Source organism: Terrapene carolina, unplaced genomic scaffold, assembly GCF_002925995.2.
Source record: "Terrapene carolina triunguis isolate 2854851 unplaced genomic scaffold, T_m_triunguis-2.0 Scaffold211, whole genome shotgun sequence".
NCBI classification, from domain to species: Eukaryota; Metazoa; Chordata; order Testudines; family Emydidae; genus Terrapene; species Terrapene triunguis.
The window spans coordinates 22,701,655-22,725,647 of record NW_020664562.1 but is presented as its reverse complement, the minus strand read 5'-3'; the positions used below and the strand labels follow the sequence as shown (position 1 = coordinate 22,725,647).

Genomic DNA, 23,993 nt, shown 5'->3' with positions numbered 1-23,993 from the left:
CCGAGCAATGCGGGGCGGGTCGCTCGCTACTGCCAGCGCCAGGCCCCCCGCTAACCTCCCAGGCTGCCCTGGACCCCATTTCCCCCTGAAGCGTGGCGACCCTCAAAGCATGGGGTTGCCCCAGTCCATCCTATGGACGGGACGGCTCTGAATACAGATACTGTATTTAATTGACTTTAACACTTTTTATCCTGATTATGCCCTAATTTGATGTACTTTTGTTTAATAAGTTAATATCTGTGTAGTCCTTTTTGCCTAAGCCAAAGTAAACATGAGACACACAATTCAGGTTTTTTAGATCTCAAACACCTGTTATTTGACACTATTCCTGAATTCTGGAAAAACACTCAACTATGTTCAAAAACTTTTGGGTGTGGATACTTTTATTTGAGTCTAATTATGACCCATCTTAAATAGCAGTAATTAAACAGAATTATTGTGATAGAGGTATCTGGATTAATTAGAATCTGATGTATAGCATGTTTGCTAATTCTGAAGTTGATTAATCATTTGTAGGAATTCGCATGTTGAAGAGCCTTTTCTATAAATAATAAAGAACAGGTCAATGTGTTCTATGCTTTGCTTTTCTTTTTTCTGAGTCTATTCACAAATATAACTTATTTTAGCAAAAGTAAAAATGTGTTAATCTAAAATGAAATACAGTAGCAGAATAGTAGAGAATGTGGCGAGTCCTCACTTTTCATGGCATTTCAATCAGGGCCGGCTCTAGGCACCAGCAAAAGAAGCTGGCCGGCGCCGGAATGCCGCCCCTAAAAATGTGCCCTGGCCTTCCTAGCTCACCTCCGCTGCGCTGCGGCCGCTCGGGGTCTCCCCCTCCCTCCCAGGCTCTCAAACCTGGGAGGGAGGGGGAGACTCCGAGTGGCCGCGGCGCGGGCGCCGCTTCTCCCCCTCCCTCCCTCCTAGGCTTGAGAGCCTGGGGGGAGGAGGCAGGGCTGGGGATTTGGGGAAGCGGCGGAGTTGACGTGGGGCCGGGGGTGGGGTAATTAAAAAATGGGGAGGGGGGGGGCGGCCAAAATTGTTTTTGCTTTGGGCGGCAAAAATCCTAGAGCCGGCCCTGATTTCAATAAGTTTAAAAAACTGAATATTCCAGGAAGTGCCATGACCTTTTAATACATTGCATGACAAGTGGACTTGATATCTGGTTTTAATTTCTGGTTTCTTACTATTAGGCCAGAAATGCTGCAGAAGTAAACCTTCTTTTATTTATAACTATCCTCAGATATAAACAAAACTTGTTGCTAAAACCATTATGGCATAGAGAGAATGAAAACAGGATATAAAGCAGGAAAAATCACTCATATCTGTTAAGTGGCGCTTCCAGCTGGTTAAGCAGCAGCATTTGTAAACTTCCAGAGGAAGCTGTTTCCTTTTCAACCAGAAGGCCAAATTCTGTAATGAACTAGGAGAGTATAGATAGTGTTGTACAGTAGAGGAAAAGTGGAGCGGGGAGGATCTTAAAGATTTGGGCATAAATATGGTAACCTCCATCCTCTCTTCCACTAAGGGAGAAAGGAAAAAATAGTGAAAAAATTGTATGCTAGTCAACTCTGTATTTTGATATTGCTGGTAAATCTTGGGTTTTTGCAAAGCAGTGATTTATCAGGAATTTATAGAGTATAAATGTTTCCTAGATCTCTCCTTGCATTGCTGAGGAATCCATGGTGTTTAGAAATAACTTTTTGATTTTCCTTCAGACCAGTGCATTTTTAAATTAATAAGAGGCTAAGTTTCTTGACATTTTATGTAAAATAGGAGGAAGGTGGTGGACTGGAACTAGGGCTCCTAAAACTAACGTTTCAGTGTCATTGTTTTTAGAGTGAAAGAATTGTTATAGAAGTTCTGTATTGATTCTGTAGCTCAGGTCTTGCACAGTTGCAAAATCTGCTGTTGGGTCCAGAATTCCACAGACTCTAAATACATGGGGTGTATATTGTGTGTACATGTACCCAAAAGCTAGCTTGTGTAAAGTCAATTTTTCCACTAACATCCTTTGGCTAAATTAGTTTGAATGCTTTCCCTACCCCTGTTTTTAGTAATTTATCCCGGATATGGGTTCCGGTAGCACTTTTATCTTACACAGTGGTGGGTCACTTTTGTGGGCTTTTTTAATACTAATAAAAATTAAGTGTTAAATGTGGTACCTTGCCCCTCTGCCACAAGTTTTACAGATGTGGGGAAATGGTAAGGATTTAAAAAATTACCTTTTGCTTTTCTCCTTGATTTCTTTTCCTATTCCCTTTTTTTTATTCATTCCTCACTTTTTTTGTATTCTTTAGCGGTATGAGTTTGTAATTTGTTGCAAGTTGTAAATAATCAGTCAGCCTTCAATTACATGATATTTGTCCTGATCATAAATTGTGGTAAATTATGGGCCCTGACTATATAGTCAAAGGTCCACATACTCCACAGCAAGCTGGATGTAACTTCTGGGGAACCAGAATAGAACGTGTGTGTAAGTTCTTTGATAGCTTCCTTGAAATTTAAAAAAAGTTTATATTATGTTAAATATGAAAATGAGCAGTAGTAGTCAATACTATAGAGCCTGTTCCTTATTTAAATAGTGAGTTAAATTTATTTTATGTTGTCCCCATATCTTCAGTTCTTAGGGTTAAGTAGGTTTTTGTATTGGCCACTCATGAAAGCATTCTATAAGCTTTAAGGGGGAAAGAAGCAGATTTCAGTAGCTGGGAAGAAACCATTTGGGACTTGTGGCATCATAAGAGGACATTTAGGATTGTGGGGTAAACACTTTGAGCCTAATTCTGATTTACACTAAACCCTATTTACACATTTCTGATCATGAAAGGAAGTTTTAAAGTGTGTGTGTGGGTAAATATTTTACCACCACTTTACCTCTGTTACACTTCCTGAGTGGTGTTGAGCAACCTTAGATTAAATAATAATTAGGCCCCTCAGCAGGATATGTCTGCTAAAATGATGAGCAATTAAATAGTTAACAATATTGATATATAAACTGTCTTGTACTTTCAGGGTTAACCCATTCATCTCAGTGGAATATTTAACACCACAGAGTTCTTGTTCCAAGATATCTGCAGGCTCATGAAGACAACACTGCATCAATTTATAGTCTATATTTATATTGTATTTATAAGTTTTGGTTGAGGTTTTCTAAAAAATTGTAAGAGCTACAAGAAACAATTTTCTTTTAAAATGAAAGCTTAGATTCTCTGGCAAGGATGGATTCTGCAGAAAATCGCACAACCTAGACTCATGGAATACATTGGGTACTAAATGTAATAGCCCATGCTTGGGGTAAGGCAACTTTCACCATAAATTATACCTTCAAGACATACTATGATCCCAAACCAGTAGTCTTTAAACAAGCAGAGCTCTGATCTAGGTCATTGGACCTTTATTACTGAAAATTCCAGTAAGTTAAATCACTTCTTAATACTTTACAGCTGGCAGACACACCAAAATCTGAAAGATATGAGCATGTACTGGAAGCATTAAATGATTACAAGACCATGTAAGTTGATGAAGGTTTTATTATACATTTCAAATGCTCTTTTCACATCTTACTTTAATGTAGATTCCCCCACCCCCAACCCCAGTCATCTTAGAAACTTTACCCAGAATAACTATTGGTGGCTGAAGGTGGCATTTTTACTGAACTCTTTCTATGTTGAATATTTTGTGGTGATTGAGATAGCTTTGGAAGTCAGATCACCAGCAAAACTTGATTTAACTTCCATCTTTTCCCCAGTCTTGGCATTACATATTGGGGTGGAGTGGGGAGAACAAAATAGGATACACACAAATAGCATTAGAAAGAGGATTCTAGTTTGCTAACTTTTCAGTTTGTGTACTTTTAAGATACTCTCTGCTTTCTCCAGTGTTTGAATTTTAATTCTTAATCACTTAGGTTTATGTCTGGAAAAGAGATAAAGAAAAAGAAGCATTTGTTTGGCTTGAGAATTCGTGTTCCTCCTATGCCACCAAATGCTGCTTTAAAGGCGGAGAAAGAACCAGAGGGAACATCTCATGAATTCAAAATTAAAGGCAGAAAATCATCCAAACCCATACCTGATGCAAGGTAAAATAAATCAACAGCATAGTGACTTCAGGACTTTGTAATGGAACTGAAATCATGCAAAAATAGCTGTCAAAAGTACCAATATTGCCTTAATGTTGTATCATGCTAAAAGTTTATTCACCCATTTTAGTACAACCCTAGGATTAATGTGTAACTAATTAGTGAGGCAGAGGTAGCACATACCTATTATGTAGATCCCAGCTACTTTATTCTTAACTTCTTAATGACAGTAGATTTTTTTTTCCTCCAGCAGACTAACTTTGCATTAGATTGAAATCAATACAAAATTCAAACTTCCATAAATATTTTAAATGGTCTGTTATCAGAGAGGGTCTCTCCCCAAAGGTTTTAAGTACATATTATGCATTATTAAACATGTATGTAGGTGAATAACTTATTTATGCACTTTGAGTGCAATTGCTTTAAGAATATAGAATGATCTGTACATTATGCACTGATCTTTTGAGATTGTTATGAAATCAGGATGTTGAGTTTAATCTACTTAACCTTTAGAAAGACCTCTTTGAAAACAGTTTAATTTAGCAGCACCGAGAATAGAAAATAGATACTAGCTAACCAGACCTTGCTGCTCTTTAGTAAACAAAAAACATTGCTTTTCCTGTTAGGCAACTGTCTGAACTAAGATTTTAAACAGGAGATGGGATTTCAAGTTGTAAATCAAATTCCTAGATTATCTACCTTTTAAACACAATTGATTTTAACACTATCCAAATTCTACATAAATTGAACATTCTGTATTGTGGTGAAGTATCGACTCACTGGCGCGGCGCCTCCTGCTGGACATCCAGGGAATTGGCTCGCCAGCCTCGAGCGCCCTCTGTCGGCTGGTGTCTTGCCTGTCGCTGGCCCCTCATGTCCCTCCTGGACCCCAGTGCCCCTTTCCCTTGGAGGCTGCCCCCTGGTAGTACCCCCACAATCTCTGGGTCTCCCCATCCAGGGGAACCCCCTATCCCCACCTCGCCTCAGTATGTGGGTATTGCCAGTCACCATCTAGCTCCTGCTCACTGGGGTGGACTGCAGTGTACATGCCATTCATCACTGGCAAAGGGGGGGTTTGGACCTGCTGCCTTTGCCTATCCCAGGCTACCCCTCTGTAGCCCCAGTACTTGTTCTGTCCTTTATCAAGGCCTGTAGCCTGGGGGTTCTCCAGGCTGGAGCTCCCCAGCTCCTCTAGCCTTTCCTCAACCCTGCTCCACTCTAGGTACCTTTGTCCACTCCCAGGCAGCCAGGCCTTTCTCCCTCAAGAGCTAGAGGAAGAGTCCTACAGCTTCTGGCTTCCCTGGCTTTATAAGGCCAGCTATGGTCTGATTGGGGTGTGGCCCCAGCTGTGGCTGTTTCCCCAATCAGCCGAGGCTTGCTGCTCGCCCATGTCCCGGTACTCAGAAGCAGCCCTCACGCAGCCTCAGCCCTGTCCCTGGGGCTGACTTCAAGCCCTTCAGGGCCTGAGCGGGTGACCACCCCGCTACAGTATGAATGTTCCAACATTCAAATATGCGCTCTTCCTAAACCATTGAGTTATGGCATATGTCCCTGGAAAGGTTTTAGGTTTTGTCTGTTATCTTTATGTTGCCATATTACACTGCAGGCAAAGATCTGCAACTTCTTATCAATTTGGCAAATTTTAATTTACAAGGATAACCTCATTTAGCATAACTGACCTGAAGTAAATGTCTAAACTTTTATTTATTTTACACTGATTAAATCTTTTCCTTGGACAAGTCACTCCAATATTTTTAAAACAAAATGTCATCTTTCTTCTAGGGAAATAAGTAATGGCATTGAAAAACAGGGGAAGAAAAAATCAGTAGGTCGTCCACCTGGCCCATATACAAGAAAAATGATTCAAAAAATTTCAGAGCCGCCATCTTTGGTATGCGTTCAAATAATTCTCTTTCTATACTTCATAATATCATTTCTTAGGATATGACCATTAAGTTTTAAGTTGTGGTTTTTGAAAAATTGATAGTTTTCAATGGAAACGATCTGAATTTTTTCCCCTACTTCTCAGGATAAGGAACCAGTCCCAGTGCTAGAGAACCCGGCCTTGGATTTACCCTGCTCTGTTGGGTAAATGAAAAAACTAAACCATTCTAATAGCATCTCATTTTTGCTTGTCAAATGTCAGATTAATTGATTAATGTTAGATTACTTTCATTACATGGCAACTGTGTTCTTATGTCTCAGGAGATCTGATGGAACTGCTCATTCATCCAATACCTCAGATGTGGAATCCACAGGTGCTGCCAGTACAAAAGAAACTACCTCATCTAGCATTTCCAGGCATTATAGGTAAATAGTGAATTATCCATTAAAAGGAAACATGCAGAAACCTCTCTTAATCTTTGATTTTTCTCTAGGTTAATTTTCTGAAGGAGGAAAAAGAAAATGGTGCAACAATACTTTATCATTAATTGACAAAGCAGCACTAATGTTGCAGGCATCCTACAGAGCTTGCACTTGCTGAACATTGAATTTTCTCTTTTTAAACAAAAGCTATTTTAAGGAGAAATTAGCCCAATTTCTCTTTGATTACTAGCTACTGTTTAATGTTGAGATACAGTCTGCACTTGAACCGTTTACAACAAAAGGAACAACTGTATGGCCATTTCTTCAAATTAGACTTCTAATAAATGTTAATTGATACAAAACTCAGTTTGGTAGGACTAACTTGCACCCCAAATTCATTTCACTTTAACAGCCTTTGTTTTAATAATTTCTATTAATGTTAAAGAAAATTAAGTACCCAACTTATATAAAATTATCAAGTACAGTGTATTTTCCACTGGGATTGAATCATCTTGACACACAGATTTAATAAGTTAATCAGGTACTTAAGAAAAACGTGGCCTTCTGGATGTTCCACAAATCTGTTGGACAGTTTTCTGCCTCATATTTAATATTCCTAAAGAATCTCTGTCAAATTGAGAAACAGTTTATAAGGGTCTTGATTCATGTCTTGCAAGCTTTGTCCCCATTTTGTAATTTCGAATACATTTGATATGACTTGTCTTTTTTTTCCAGTCTAAAGCTGGCAAGTGTCTTCATCTGTGGAATGACCAGGTTTTTACACTTCTGCAGTTTATTTTTAATGTTCAAAACACACTGAATGAAATGTGTTTTTTGTTTTTTTTTAACAAACAAGTTACTTCATTTAAACAGTGTCTTGTGTGCACCAGTTTAGGGTCATAGCTTTATTATTTTTAACTTACCAAGTCCATATTATGTCTTAGCGCACCAACCATTCCAGTGTGCAAAAATGTAGGTGTAAATATGCCTTTTTCAAAGACTTAAATCTTTCACCCCTATAATATGACACTTAAACAATGCTACATCCTGTTCTTCTTCTCTAGTCATCAGTACATCTAGTCTGTGAATTTTGCGCATAGACCTTTTTTCCCCCCTGTGTGTAAAATGTCCACGAGGAGTCAGAAATTTAACTCTATTGAGATTCTCTACTGATAGAGGAGACCATACAAAGTTTTTGTTTGTTTTTCCTTTTTTGAAAAAAGAACTGAGGTGCACTCGATTTAGAAAATACGACGATATTTTCTGTAACTGAGGGCTTGTCTAAATGAGAGAGTAGCACCTGGTTTAGTTTACGGTGTGAATTTAAACAGATTAAGTGAAACTGGTGCAAATACCTGTGGCACCTTTATCCATTTAAAAGGGCAATTAGGAACAGATTTAAGATAAGTCAAAAGAAAAGTCACTCTTAAATGGGTGACCAGACAGCAAGTGTGAAAAATCAGGACAGGGGGTGGGGGGGTAATAGGAGCCTATATAAGAAAAAGACCCAAAAATCAGGACTGTCCCTATAAAATTGGGACATCTAGTCACCATACCCTTAAACCAAAATAAGGTGCCCATACATGGGCTTTCACCTGTTTAATTGAAGTTAGTTTTTAAACCAATTTAATTAAACTAGTGTAACTTTCTCATATAGACAAGCCCTTACATTGTAAACTCCCTGAAGCAGCCATTTATCTTCCGTATGTAAAGCACCTATCGCTCTAAATTGATATCAACAAATCATAACTAATGAGTTGTACAGATATTACTAAAATAATAAAGCAGAATAAAACTGTACACAGGAGGCAGACTTTTAAAATAAACAGTATTGCTAGGACTTAATGTTGGTGTCTTTTTTTAAGTAGCTTATCAGACTCCAGAAAAAGGACTCGTACAGGAAGAACTTGGCCTGCTGCAATACCACATTTGAGGAGAAGAGGTCGCTTTCCACGAAAAGCACTCCAGCCTCAGAATTCAGAAATTGTAAAAGATGATGACAGCAAAGAAGATTATCAATATGATGAACTCAATACAGAGATTCTTAACAATTTAGCAGATCAGGAATTGCAGCTGAATCATCTAAAGAACTCAATTACTAGTTATTTTGGTGCAGCAGGTAGAATAGCTTGTGGTGAAAAATACCGTGTTTTGGCTCGTCGGGTAACCCTTGATGGAAAGGTGCAGTATCTTGTGGAGTGGGAAGGAGCAACTGCATCCTGACTGTAGGACTGAACATGTTCACTGCACTGTCATCTGTAGGTACAGTTTATAACCCATGGCTCTGAAGGAGACATGTCTTTACTGTGTTTCTAAAAAAGAACCAATTTAGCCTTAACATGTACTTGTTAACATTACAAATATTGTGATAAAGATTTTTCTTAAAATCAGATCTGATACTTAAATTTTTTAATGTGACCATTGTTAGATTGTTTTAGGTTGGGATATTTTGAGTTACAATTGCTTATAATGTGCATGGTGTTTAAAAAAAGACTTTTTTTCTAGATAACATTCCATGGATACAGTTTTTTGTGATTAGGGAAAATACCTAGATAGCACAAATCTTTGGAGAAATCTTCGTCTGTTTTCTTACCCAGATGTTTGCAGAAATGTATTTCTATTTCAGTACACTCTAGATTTCATAAAGTGCAGTGTATATAATGCCTACTGTAAAATATTGAAATTTTCTTTCAAGCAAAGTGTAAAAAAATATATTGAGCCTGTAAATTGCTCTTTGACTAGACTTCATTGTCTTTTTAATATATTCTTTCCGTGTGTGTGTGTATAAATACGCACTATATATATACACGAGTGTGTGTGTATATATGTGTGATTGTGACCTATGCAATACAAATTATGGGATTGGGCAGCTTCTGAGTATATGTCCCATAATTCTTTTATCAGGAATAGTTGCAGTATTTACACAGCAGCATTTCTTCTCAGGCTTTATTGGATGCTGTTGCTTTCTATGTACTAAGGAAAAGTGTCAAATCAGTGCAGTGTCTCCTGGCAATGGGTGCAGTCATTGATGTTCGTATGCTCTTGCTAATACAGTCAATTATTTTCCTTGTAAATCAGCCATTCAAAACATAAAGCAGGATTTGAAAATGTTGAACATGAACTCTATTAGAAGTAACACTTTAAAGTTTTTGTGGCACATTGATTGTAAATTTTGTCTCCCAGTTATAAAAGTAAGTCAACAGGAGCCACACACAAGATTCCTATAATGTCTGTAGTAATTGTTAGTCCATGTTTGATAAATGTAGAATGAACAAAGTATTTTATTGCACAGGGTCAACAAACAGTATGTTGCCATTTGAAGTAACAGTACTGCTTTTATAACAACTTTACCTCTTTTGTTTTTATAAAATGTACCAAGTTTTAAATTGATAACTTTATTTTACTTGTAAAGAGACAGTTTCACCAGTGTTAGATGTATTTTTCTTTGTCTGCTATTTTGAGGGTTTTTAGCCAAAGAGTAAACAGAAGAATATTGTTATTTTGGTGGTTATTCACTTTACTGTCTTTCTTACACACTTGGAGTTTGCCACCAAAATAATGTTATGTAATATTTGTTAATTACATAGTGGTTTAAATGTACTCTCTGGTTTAGTACTTATTTATTCCATTACTTCTTATTTGACTTTTTTTTTAATTTACTGCCTGTCTTGAGCATCTTCAAAAGATGATTTTTCTGTCACCTTATTGCCAAAGGAAGCAGAGAAAACTTTGTTGCCCTGTGCTTGGTTCATTGTTGGCCAGGTAATAAATGAGCTTTACAAAAGTGCTAATTAAGAACTGCCACTTCTGTTTACCTTCACTAAAATGTGGTTTTTCTCTCACACACCCTCAGCTATTAATTTAAAGATGCCTTTCCTGTAGCTGTAATATTTTGATAAAAGCAAGTTTGTTAATTTTTTAATTTTTATATCTTGGGGTAATCCAAAATGTAAAGCCTTTGTAACCTTACTCTCACATCTGTATCTGTCTTATTTCACTTTATCCAAATCTTTTAATTCTAACTGAACACCAACAGTATTCTCAGTAATGCTTCTTTTTGAAGATAAATATTGGAATATACATGGGGGAAGGGAGAGGGAAATAACAATTGTCACACTTACATTGTCCATAGTCTTAACTATTGTGAATGTCTTTGTTTCATTTTATTATGGTGGTTGACACAACTCTGATGTTCAGTTTGTATTTTTGGAGTTGCATTTCTTAGAATTAAAAAAGACCAACATTAAATGTGTGTATTTTTTAATAGAAGTTTTGCTTCTGTATTCACATGAAATACATACTAGTACTTTGAATTTTTTTCCCTATGTCCTCCCTCAAACTATAGCCATCCCTCTAACTTTTTTGAGCTTGTCGCCCTGCACATACACACAGAAGCAATAGATCCCTGAAAGTGTTCCAGTACACACAGGGAATGTTTTGGTCATACGAGTTTGCATGGTGGTACTATTTGCAACCTCCTTATGTGAATACAAATATATTTATGGTCATGGATTGTTAAAAGAAAAAGACAAAGATCACTGTTTAACAACAATTTGTGTATCAATCATTGTTTTGATTTACATGGGTCTAAGCATGAACTTTCATCCCCACTGATTTTGCAGCTCTTTACCCGGGTGTCTGACTAATACTTTGTACTTATTTATTTATTCATATTACTGTAGTGCCCAGCGATCAGAGCTCCATTGTAGTAGGCTCTGTACAAACATAACAGAGGCCCATCTCTGAGATCTTACAATCTAAGTGTAAGGTGGATAAAACAGACCAGGGGAGCACAAGGACCCAGTGGAAGTATGTCGGTCACTGTGAAAAACAATGGTCATAGCAAAACAGCTGCCTAACCATTGTCAAGTTTTATGTAGGCATCTCAACAGAGAGGAGTTTCAAGGAGATCTGAAAGAGTACTTGGGGGTCACTTTGCAGATATTTAGGGGGAGTTCTTCTCATCCATAGTGGTGGTCAAAAGGGGCTTGTTGGTAAATTTTTAAAATGGGCAATCAAGGCTGGTACCATTTGTGGAATGAAGGCAGGGATTGACATCTTGCTGCCACATTAGAAATGATAGGGCAGAAATAAGTCATAAAGAGCCTTGAAAGTGAAGACATGTAGCTTGTATTTGCAGTGAAGGACAAGGAAGTGAAGGAATGCAAAGAGAAAGTTGATGTGGTTGAAGTAATAAGCTAGGAAAGATTTTTGCAGTAGCATTTTGAATGGAGATAAGTGGTGCAAAATGGGATTTGTCAAGGTTGGAAAGGAAGAGGCTGTAGTAGTCGAGGCACAGATGAGGGCTTGGACGAGAACTAGCTGTGTGCCTAGTGAGGAAAGGTTTGATCTTACAGATGTTATGTAGGATGAAGTGTCAGGCTTTAGACACAGACTAGGTATGTGGAGATGGTAGAATTAAGACAACACCCAATGTAGTAATGTAGTTACACTGACTTAAGCCCTGTTGTAGACAGCACTACGTTGACAGAAGGGCTTCTCCCGTCAATATAGCCACTGCCTCTGAGAGGTGGAGTACCTATTCTGACAGGAGAAGCTCTCCCATCAGAGTAGGTAGTGTCTTCGCTAAGCACTACAGTGGTGTAGCTGCGCCGCAAGTGTAGACAAGCCCTAAGGGTTTTGTTTGGACAGAAGGAGACAGGTTGGGAGAAAAGAAGTAGATCTGAGAGTTGTCAGCATAGAGATGATACTTGAACTTGTTCTTTCAAATTAGATCACCCAAAGACTAAGTGTAAAGGAAAAAGGAGAGGGCCAGGGATGGAACTCTTTGGGACCCATTCAGAAAGTTGGAGGTTGAATGAGAAATATCCACCAAACAAAACCCTGAAAGAGCAATTAGAGAGGTAGAAAAAACCAGGAGGGAACAGAATCATGGCAGCAGAGGAAAGACAAGATTTTGAGATGAAGAGAATGGTTGAAAGTATGTGTGACAATTTGGGGAATCTCTGTAGTACAGTTTATTAATTTCGGTTGATATGAAATTGCTGTATAATGGAAGCTCGGGGTCTATGAAGTCAGTCCTGTGCTGTCAGGGCTATTACATATTCCCAATACCAGGGACAGTGGAGAGCCATTTAACCTCAGTGACTGTACTCTGAAGATGGGTATGCTAACAAGAATTGCCTAATGTAGGAAACCAAGGTGACCAAGTTTGTCTGCATGACTGCGGTATGGAGATACCCAAACAGGAGAACAAAAGTCAACTGTTAATGCTGGGTCTTAAAAACCACAGAGCTTCAGGCTGTCTACGTTTAAAATGCTTCGGCAGCATCGCTGCCGCTGTGGAGCTTCAGTGTAGATGCTACGAGGGCTTCTCCTGTCACTGTTAATCCACCTCCCTGAGAGGCAGAAGTGAAGTCATCAGAAGAATTCTTCTGTTGATTTAGCACTGTCTACTCCAGGGATTAGGTTGGTTTAACTACATCCTTTTGGGGGGGGGGGGGGGGGGGGAGGGATTTTTCACACCCCTGAGAGACATGGCTATGCTGATGAAACTTTTCAGTGTAGACCAGTCTTCAGAAGTTATGGGGTAACTCAGAGGGACTCAGACACAGGAACCTTGGACTGGAAAGAGGAAGAGACAGGCATGCTTTTGTAGCAGATGGTCTTGTTTTACTGTTGGACTACCGGAAGAAGAAGGAAACTGGCTGCACAGAAAAGACAACTCCATGGTTTGGAGGAGAAGTCATGAGCTTTATGAGGGGGAATCCTGGATCACTTTTATCTAAGCCCCAGGAGTGCTGAAGAATGGTGAGGAAACTGAGGCAGGGCATTTTTTATTTTTTCTGGATCCATGTCGTGCTCATGCTAAGTAAAGCGTAATTGGGTTTAGAAACCTTTGAAGTAAGTGTGTGTGTGTGTGTGTGTGTGTGTGTGTGTGTGTGTGTGTGTGTTTAATCTATCATGTTCCCACAAGGCAAGCTTAAGAACACCAGGCTCTCTACTGGGTTGGGGACTCCAACACAGCGGCTGGTGAGTATCCAGCAGCTGGAGCTTTACCCAGGCTCCACATGACATTGGAATTTTGAACTTTGGCCAGGAAGAGGTTGTTAGAGTATAAAGAACTGGATCAGTGGAATGGAAGGAGCAGAAGCCACATTGGAGACCACCTATGATGAAATTGGAAGAAAGGAACTCCAGACATCCATTGTAGACAGCAATTGGAGGTGGAAGAAAAAAGATGGGAGTAGTAGTTAGGGCTAAGTGTGGGGAGGAGGGCGTGCACGTTAAGACAAACTTTCTTGTAGTGTGCGGGGAAGTAGTTGAGGAGAGGGAGATGTTGGGGAGGGAAAAGCTGGGGAACACTGAAGCAGATGCAGAGGCTAGAGGAGGAGACTAAATGTGAAACTTCTGCATCAATAATGGAGACAGTTAGATGGGGCTGGGAGAGGGTTGTTTGTTGTTCTGCTTGAAAAAGCAAGATTCTGTGCAGTGGAAAAAAGTGAATGGGTGGGGAGGATTTGAAAAGGGGAGAGTAGAAGATGGCAAATAATCCATTAGGAGTATGGGTGTGGGAGTCAGTCAAGGTGGAAAAGTAATTTGTCAAGGAAAATTGCAGAGTTTAAGAGACGTGGGGGAGGCAATCCATATGGTCATGGAACTTCTGCTTGAGATCCTCCACTGCATGAGAGCAGAAATAGATGCTGGCATGAGCAAGGCTAGGGGTTGGCAGAACAGACCTTGTGATAGGGGAGAGGGATGAATGAGTCAAGGGTGGAGGAGAGTGTAGAATGGAGTATCTACTCCTGGGGCAATTCTATGCCAGTGCATGTGTTCAGAATTCATGTCCCCCGCAGATGTGGGGGGAGGGATAGCTCAGTGGTTTGAGCATTAGCCTGCTAAACCCAGGGTTGAGAGTTCAATCCTCGAGGGGGCCACTTAGGGATCTGGGGCAAAAATCAGTACTTGGTCCAGCTAGTGAAAGCAGGGGCCTGGACTTGATGATCTTTCAGGGTCCCTTCCAGCTCTATGAGATAGGTATATCTCCATAAAAAGATGTCTTTGCTTCCCTGCAGAAAACTTACTTTCTAACAGCGAAGCAAAGGGAAGTTGCAAGAGCAGTCATGCACCACTCCCTAGCAGTGCAGGCACATTGTTTCAGGCACCCGGAACAGCTGGCAGAAAGGTAAATCACTGCAGGGCTGGGGACATGCCAGCCAGTGGCTCCTACCTTCAGCTGGGATCAGCTGCTAGACCTGGCTGGGCTGGCGGCAGGAGAGGATGGGACTTCCTCTTCCCTTGCCAAGGAGTGGTTGAGACTGTCAGAGCCACCCCTAAAAACCTCCCCCAGCTGCAGGAAGCTCAGCATCCTCTCCTGCCCCCATCGCTCCTCAGCTGTGGGGGGAGCTGCTTCCCATCCGCCCAACCCCCATGCATCTGGACCTCCCATACCAACACCCCTGACAAGACTCACACCGTACACCCAGAACCTCCCTAGCCCTCCATACCCGAACCCCACCCCACTGAACCTCAACCCCTGCCTCTGGACCCCTGCCCCCAGACCACCCCCCACTGAGCTCCCTGCACTGGTAAGCCCCATCCCCCCTGCACAACCCTCAGACCCCCATGCCAGTGACCCCCAACTAGCTGCACCCAGACACCCACCCCAGCAAGCCCCATCCCCCCCCCCACATAGACCCCTCTGCTGAGTCTCAACCACCTTCACCTGGAAGCCCATGCAGAGTCCTATTGCCTGTGCACCTGGAACACCCTCCAATGAACCTCTGTGAATCCAGATGCCCCCACACCTAGTCCCCACTGAGCTGCCTGCACCCAGATTGTCCCACCCCACCCCACACCTGGATACCCCCACGCTGAGCCTCTTCACACTTGGATCCTGCCTGCCCCACGCCTGGTGCAGAGCCCCAGGGTCTTTCTGGGGCATGTCCAGGCCTTGTGCTGTGTCAGGGTCGGGTGCAGCCTCACTGCTGAGTCCGTATCCCAGGGGTGGCTGCAGGGTGATCTCCCACCTTTGTGCAGCTAGGGGCCTGTGTTCCCCAATCCCTCTCTGCATTTATTTGAGTAATAAAACTTGCAGAATTTTAAAATATTGTGCACAGAATGTTTAATTTTTTGATACAGAATGCCCTCAGGAGTAAGTATCAAACAACCATGTCAATGGAAGAAATGGCCGAGAGCAGTAGAAAAAAATATTGAAATTGATTGGACTGGAAATAGCAGGAGCAGGTGGTAGATAGGCAATGTTGAAAAAGAGCAGATGCTGGTCAGAGACGGGGAATGCAGTGATGGAGAGATCACAGAGCAGTGCTTGGTCAAGACAAGATCAAACATAGCTGTTTTGGTAAGTGAGAGGATGGGGGAGTGCAGTGTTTGAGGCATGTCACCTGAGGCAGGTGTGGATTTGTATTTGTATAGGTGGGGCAGGGAGACTGGGATGGGGAGTGGGTGAGGATAAAAGAAATGGAGCTGTTGGGAGAAGCTATAATGCAAAAAGGGGTGTGGTGAGAGCTTGGTTGAATAGCAGAGGGACATAATTAGGGCATGGCTACCCTGGAAACTTCAAAGCACTGTCGCGGGAGCGCTTTGAAGTGTGAGTGTGATTGCGCGTGGGAGAGCTTTCCCAGCGCTCCTGGTAATCCACCTCCACGAGGGGATTAGCTTCAAGTGCTGGGAGTGTGGCTCCCAGCGCTCGGAGCCTGTCTACACTAGTGCTTTAAAGTGCTCTGACTTGCTGTGCTCAGGGGGTTGATTTTTCCCACCCCTGAGCGAGCAAGTTAGAGCGCTATAAAATGTAAGTGTAGCCAAGCCCTTAGAAAACAGTTGAGCAAAGAATCACTAAATGGGAACCAGTTAAATCAATAACAGCCAAAATGCTTCTGAAATAAATGTAGTCAAATTTTACTAATTCTGGGTCACTGAGAACGAAAATGATGCTTAAAATTGTTGATTGGCTCTAGTTTTCAAGATATGCTATTGGGTCATATATACTAACACTTGACTTGGGAATGGCGGAGGATAAGTGAGTTATAAAGGGAAGGGATCTCAATTTAAACCAGAAATGACTAAAATACATCTTTGACTGGATCTATGAATAAATCTATGACTGGGTTTGGACAGTACTTGCTTTTTAGGCAAAACAATGAATGATGCAATCTGAAGCTGGTATTGCGTCATACATGATATGAATTGCATCATGTTATTCCTAGAAGTCATGGATGATGCAATCATAACGAAGCTTACATCACTCTGCTGAACAAATTGCCCTATATCAGCTCTAGAAATCATACAGTGTCGTGCTCTCTTATTTGTCAGTGTTTGATTTTGCAAAGGGACACGTTTCTGTTTAGCCAAAGTGAGCAGAGATGCCTCGTACTTGTGTGAACAGTGCAGATAACTTCTGCTATGTTTGTGGTGAAGTGACTTTTGCATCACAAGCGCAGTATAACCACTATGGTTAAGAAAGCCTATCACCTTTATTTTGGCTGCAAAATTGGAGATCTGGACAAGAGGTGGGCCCCACACATATGCTGCAACACTTGTGCAACAAATCTTGACCAGTGGTTGAACAGGAAAAGGAAATCTATGCCTTTTGCAGTGCCAATGATTTGGAGAGAGCCAACAGATCATACCAGCAATTGTTACTTCTGCATGGTGCCTCCAGTTGGGAAAGGTGTGTCAAAGAAGAAAAAGTGGACTGTGCAGTATCCAAACATTCCATCAGCTATACGCCCAGTACCCCATGGAGAAGGACTGCCGGTTCCTGATGCACCAGAATCATTCTCACTTGAGTCAGACGAGGAAGAGGATGAAACTTCTGGTCCTGAACCATCAATGTCACAGGACCCCCATTTTCTCCCATCCTCCTCCTCTGAACCACACCTCATAACACACGGTGAACTGAATGACCTTGTCAGGGATTTGGAACTACCCAAGAGTAAGGCAGAGCTGTTGGGCTCCAGACTACAGCAGTGGAATCTCCTGGCAGGTGATGTTAGGGTTTCCATGTTCCGTGACCGTCAAAAGGATCTTGTCCCATTCTTCTTCATGGAAGGTGATCTTGTAGCCTGCAACAACATCGATGGTGTGATGGCAGCCCTCAACATCGTTCACGATCCAGATGAGTGGAGACTGTTCATTGATTCATCGAAGACGAGTCTTAAAGCTGTTTTACTGCATAATGGCAATGTTTTGCCATCAATTCCAGTTGGTCATGCAGTCCATATGAAGGAAATCTATGACAACATGAAACAACTTTTGAGGTGCATAAACTATGACCAACATCAGTGGCAGCTTTGTGGTGATTTTAAGGTTGTTGCTCTCTTGCTTGGTCTGCAGACTGGATACACAAAGTACTGCTGTTTTCTCTGCGAATGGGATAGTCGTGCAAGAGATTCCCACTACATCAAGAAAGATTGGCCACTCCGACAGTCATTGGAGCCTGGGAGGAAAAGTGTTCAGCATCCACCACTTGTTGAATCAAGGAAGATTTTTGTTACCACCCTTACACATCAAGCTGGGTCTGATGAAGAACTTTGTCAAGGCCATTGACAAAATACAAGCAGCTTTCAAGTACCTCCGTGGAAAATTTCCAAGGTTAAGTGAAGCTAAGAGAAAGGAAGGTGTCTTTGTTGGTCCTCAGATTCGTGAACTTCTTCGAGATGATGCATTTGACCCTGCACTGCGTGGCAAGGAAAAGATGGCATGGAAAGCCTTCTAGTTAGTGGCAATAAATTTACTCAGAAACAACAAGGCAGCCAACTACAGGTTGTTGGTGGAAAACCTCCTCAAGGCATACAAAAGCCTTGGTTGCAACATGTCACTAAAGATACATTTTTTGCACTCTCATCTAGATTTTTTTCCACCGAACTGCGGAGCAGTGAGCGACGAGCACGGCAAGCGATTTCACCAGGACATTGCAACAATGGAGAAACGCTATCAGGGCAAATGGAGCCCATCAATGCTTGCAGACTATTGCTGGACAGTGACAAGAGATGCTCCATTTAATGAATACAAGAAACAAGAGAAGAAGCGCCAAGTAGACACTGAATGGGACTAAACTATGTACAGAATAGTTTTTTGCCTTTTGTTTCATAATAAATTTTATTTATATAACCCTTTTGCTGATTTTTAAAGTGTTACATAAACAGGACAGGTGAAATATTATCATGTAAAGCAACCATAAACACATGAAAAGACCTAGGCTTACAATTTATGATTAAAACTCTACTATCTACACAATATACATAGACATAAAATGTAAAAACTTAAATATCTTAGAAACAGTAGCCAATCAGTTGTTTTAATTGTCATATTTGAATTCAGCACATCAAAATACATAATAAATAGCACATTTTATCTCTGAAGCAGACGACTTCTCAAAAATTGTAGACCAGTGTAATGAGTTAATCTGATACAAGATTAATCAGTTATCAGCAAGCTATTTATTTAAGCAGACAGACACACAATGAGTGGAGATGCAGCTGTAGTGAGGTGGATGGCAGCCAGTGAGGAGTAGTTAGTGTTGGATGTGCAGGTTCACTGAAAGGAGGAGCTGGATGATAGCACACAGTGAGGGTTTGGAATGAAGCAGGGGAAAATTAGCAGCTGTGCATGGCCTCCATAGGGATAAGATAGGGCCTGGGTCACTAAGAACAGCCCTTAATATGGCAATGTGGCCAGTCATGTGGGGAAGTCAATGGGAGTGAAGGGAAATTAGATGCCAATCCTGAAGGTGGCAGTGAACTATGGATAGAGACCCCAGTATGCTGGGTGACTGCAATGTGTTGTCCCCATCTTGGGAAGAATGTAGATCAGGCACCAGTACCAGGAGCAAGAGAGAAGTAACTGGTGCTTGTAGAATCCCTCTCCCTCCCCCACAATCATTTACAAAATGTCGCTGCCAGAGGGTATAGAGGAGGAGTGTATATGTGTACATGAGAGACTGTGTGAGTGAATGCAGTACTGAACTATGCTCATGACACTGAGTTGTGCACCTTTCTCATTTCAATTGGATTGTGCAGTCAGTTTTCCCAGTGGCTGGCCCAGGTTTTGGCTTGATTAAGAGCTAGTTGGCCAAATCAAATAATGAGGCTTTTTTCCGGTGGACAATTGCCTGTGCCATTGGCAGACTTGTTTCACTAACTCCTCCCCACCCCTCTGTTACATTTGGGCAGATTGGAAAAAGGAAACTTCTTTGCTACAAAAATAAACTGTGAATGCAAAACTTGAATTGAAATCTTAGAGAACAGACATATGCTTATGCCCAACTATGCCTCTGTAAATCAATTTTTAATCTATACATACATAAATTATACTAGTCCCAGGTTGAGTAACAGTCATAACTATTTAGAATTAACTCCTGTATTGTACGATGAACTCTACAATAATGGTAGAGACATATATAGCATTGCCCTATGATGGATTTGGAGCTGCTCTGTAATAATTTATGAATACTGCATGTAGGTATATGAATACCTGTAGTTTTGGGATGTTTATGAATATATTTTAATGCAATAGGGGGCCGTTGGGGAAAACCAACAGGAAAGGAAAGAATGGTTCAAGCTCAGCCACTTCACAGCAATGGCTTGAGAGTTGTTAAGAATCACTGCCAGGACGGCAAATGGCCTATGCACACCAGAGATCAAAAGAACTCTAGCAGCTCTGAAAGGGAATCCTCTCTTGAGAGGTGGGAGTTAAACTGAAACACAATCTGCTGTGGGTGTCTAAAGAAGTTAGGCCTGCCTAGGTTACTATTAAGGGGCAGAGGAGTGGTAGCTGAATGGTTAAGAGGCTTAGCTACAAACCTAAACATCATGACTTTAAGTCTTGCTCTGTCTCACACTGAAAGACCATCTCCAGTTCACTCAGCTGCAAAGTGGGTGCCTGATCCAGCAGGTTGGGGCAGTCAAAGGTGGTCAGATATGATATTGTGCACATGGAACTGATGTGCCTTAACTGCCTCAGCCTGATAAGCCATAGGCTTGTGAGAAACTCTGACTTGACTGATAAGCCTTTAGGCAAGATAGACGTGCATAGACTGTTTTAAAATCCTGTTTCTCTCAATGCTTTGTTCCTGCTGTAAATTAATCAGTACTTTGTTTTTTAGAAGGCTGACTGATCACTGTGCACCATTGGTCTCAGGCCGCCAAAGGGAAGAACCACAGGTGACTGAACTCAATAGGATCTGCAGGGTAGGAATGGATGATATAGAGTACTGGTAGTCAGGGGCCCAGTCTAAGGCCTGGTCTACACTACGAGTTTAGGTCGACTTTAGTTGCGTTAAATCGAATTTAGCCTGGACACGTTCACACGACGAAGCCCTTTCTTTCGACTTAAAGGGCCCTTTAAACCGGTTTCTTTAATCCACCTCCGACGAGATTAGCGATAAAATCGGCCTTATGGGGTCGGAATTGGGTTAGTGTGGATGGAAATCGACGTTATTGGCCTCCGGGAGCTATCCCACAGTGCTTCATTGTGACCGCTCTGGACAGCACTCTCAACTTAGATGCACTGGCCAGGTAGACAGGAAAAGCCCCGCGAATGTTTGAATTTCATTTCCTGTTTGCTGAGCGTGGAGAGCACAGGTGACCACGCAGAGCTCATCAGCACAGGTAACCGTGATGGAGTCCCAGGATCGCAAAAGAGCTCCAGCATGGACAGAACGGGAGGTTCGGGATCTGCTCGCCATATGGGGAGATGAATCAGTGCTGGCCGAACTCCGAAGCAGTAAACGAAATGGCAAAATATTAGAAAAGGTCTCCAAGGCCATGAAGGACAGAGGCCATAACAGGGATACACAGCAGTGCGGCGTGAAAATTAAGGAGCTAAGGCAAGCCTACCACAAAGCCAGAGAGGCAAACGGAAGGTCCGGGGCTGAGCCGCAAACATGCCGCTTCTACGCGGAGCTGCATGCCATTCTAGGGGGTGTAGCCACCACTACCCCAACCGTGTGCTATGAGTCCCTCAATGGAGAAACACACAGGGAAGCGGGTTCGGGGGACGAGGAAGATGAGGATGGAGATAATGTAGATAGCTCACAGCAGCAAGGAAGCGGAGAAACCGGTTTCCCCAACAGCCAGGATATGTTTATCACCCTGGACCTGGAACCAGTAACCCCCGAACTCACCCAAGACCCTGTGGGCACACAGGGGACCTCTGGTGAGTGTACCTTTGTAAATATTACACATGTTTTAAAAGCAAACGTGTTTAATGATTAATGATTAATTTGCCCTGGCAATCGCGGCCAGTACAGCTACTGGAGAAGTCTGTTAACGTGTATGGGGATGGAGCGGAAATCCTCCAGGGACATCTCCAGAAAACTCTCCTGGATGTACTCCCAAAGCCTTTGCAAAAGGTTTCTGGGGAGGGCTGCCTTATCCCGTCCGCCATGGTAGGACACTTTACCACGCCAGGCCAGTAGCACGTAGTCTGGAATCATTGCATAACAAAGCATGGCAGCGTATGGTCCCGGTGTTTGCTGGCATGCAGACAACATCCATTCCTTATCGCTCTTTGTTATCCTCAGGACAGTGATATCATTCACGGTCACCTGGTTGAAATGGGGCAATTTTATTAAGGGGACATTCAGAGGTGCCCCTTCCTGGTCTGCTGAACAGAAATATTCCCCACAGTTAGCCACGCGGTGGGGGGGAGGGGTGAAGTGATCATCCCAGAGAATTGGGTGTGGGGGGGGAGGGGAATTAGTTGGGTTTGTGCTGCATGTTAACCCTGAAACCGCAGCCCCTCCTTTTACATTGCAAACCCATTTTAAATGGCCAACCAAATGGGTGCTTGGTATGGGAAATGAGGGCAGTACTGTTTGAAACCATCCCCACATGTTAAGAAGGTTAAAAAAGCCCAAAGACTGTATGTCTTACCATGGCTGCCTGCAAGCTGAAATCTGTGTCCTGGCACTGCGTGAGTGATCTCTCACACCAAACCAGGAGACGCTCAATATAAGAGGAAAAATGCGACCTTGTAACGAAAGCACATGTGCTGTTTTATGTGAACAGCAAAATTTAACGTGAAAGTGTACCCATTGTTCTCTAAAATGTATCTTTTTTAACCACCTCTCCCCTTCTCCTCCACCAGCTGCAAATGTGTCTCCTTCACAGAGGCTACTGAAGATTCGAAACTGAAAGCGAAGGACACGTGATGAAATGTTCACAGAATTACAGACTGCCTCCCACGCTGACAGAGCCCATCAGAATGCGTGGAGGCAGTCAATGGCTGATTTTAGAAAAGCCCAATATGACCGAGACGAGAGGTGGCGGGCTGAATCGCGGGCAGAAGAGCAGAAGTGGCGTGCTGAATCGCGGGCTGAAGATGAGAGGTGGCGTCAGCTTGCACACAGAAGGCAAGAGTCGATGCTCCGGCTGCTGGAGCATCAAACTGATATGCTGCAGCGTATGGTTGAGCTGCAGGAAAGCCAGCAGGAGCAGAGACCGCCGCTACAGCCCCTGTGTAACCAACAGCCATCCTCCCCAAGTCCCATTGCCTCCTCACCCAGACGCCCAAGAACACGGTGGGGGGGCCTTCGGCCACCCACTCACTCCACCCTAGATGATTTCCATAGCAATAAGTTTTAAAGTTTTAAATTGCAGTGTGTCCTTTTCCTTCCCTCCTCCCCCACCCATCCCGGGCTACCTTTCCAATTATCCCCCTAGTTGTGTGATGAATTAATAAAGAATGCATGAATGTGAAGTAACAATGACTTTATTGCCTCTGCAACTGGTGCTTGAAAGGGGGAGGGTAGGGGAGGGTGGGGTGGTTGGTTTACAGGGAAGTAGAGTTAACTGGGTGGGGGGGGGAGGGGAGGAGGGTTCATCAAGGAGAAACAAACAGAAGTTTCACTCCGTAGCCTGGCCAGTCACAAAACTGGTTTTCAAAGCTTCTCTGATGCGCACAGCGCCATGCTGTGCTGCTCTAACCGCCCTGGTGTCTGGCTGCGCGTAATCAGCGGCCAGGCGATTTGCCTCTACCTCCCACCCCGCCATAAATGTCTCCCCCTTACTCTCACAGATATTGTGGAGCGCACAGCAAGCAGCAATAACAATGGGGATATTCTTTTCGCTAAGGTCTGAGCGAGTCAGTAAGCTGCACCAGCGCGCTTTTAAACGCCCAAATGCACATTCCACCACCATTCGGCACTTGCTCAGCCTGTAGTTGAACAGGTCCTGACTCCTGTCCAGGCTGCCTGTGTATGGCTTCATGAGCCATGGCATTAAGGGGTAGGCTGGGTCCCCAAGGATCACGATAGGCATTTCAACATCCCCAACGGTTATTTTCTGGTCCGGGAAGAAAGTCCCTTCCTCCAGCTTTCTAAACAGAGCAGACTGCCTGAAGACGCGAGCATCATGTACCCTTCCCGGCCAGCCCACGTTGATGTCAGTGAAACGTCCCTTGTGATCCACCAGGGCTTGCAGCAGCATTGAAAAGTACCCCTTGCGGTTTATGTACTCGGTGGCTTGGTACTCCGGTGCCAAGATAGGGATATGGGTTCCGTCTATCGCCCCACCACAGTTTGGGAATCCCATTGCAGCAAAGCCATCCACTATGGCCTGCACGTTTCCCAGAGTCACTACCCTTGATATCACCAGGTCTCTCATTGCCCTGGCAACTTGGATCA

At 42.7% G+C, this 23,993-nt stretch overlaps 1 protein-coding gene across 2 annotated transcripts in view; it reads left to right on the top strand.

Annotated features, from left to right (window-relative positions):
- Positions 1-8,936, top strand: part of LOC112105203 (metal-response element-binding transcription factor 2) — a 47,082-nt gene extending 38,146 nt beyond the window's left edge. The window contains exons 10-15 of one of the 2 annotated variants that reach the window (XM_024197896.2): positions 3,444-3,511; positions 3,908-4,078; positions 5,861-5,969; positions 6,108-6,166; positions 6,284-6,388; positions 8,254-8,936. In XM_024197896.2, the coding sequence (XP_024053664.1) occupies positions 3,444-3,511; positions 3,908-4,078; positions 5,861-5,969; positions 6,108-6,166; positions 6,284-6,388; positions 8,254-8,608 (867 nt within the window). In that variant the 3' untranslated portion in view covers positions 8,609-8,936. Of the gene's footprint in view, positions 1-3,443; positions 3,512-3,907; positions 4,079-5,860; positions 5,970-6,107; positions 6,167-6,283; positions 6,389-8,250 lie in introns of both variants that reach the window. The other variant, XM_024197894.2, reaches the window with a different exon arrangement.
- The last annotated feature ends 15,057 nt before the right edge of the window (positions 8,937-23,993 follow it).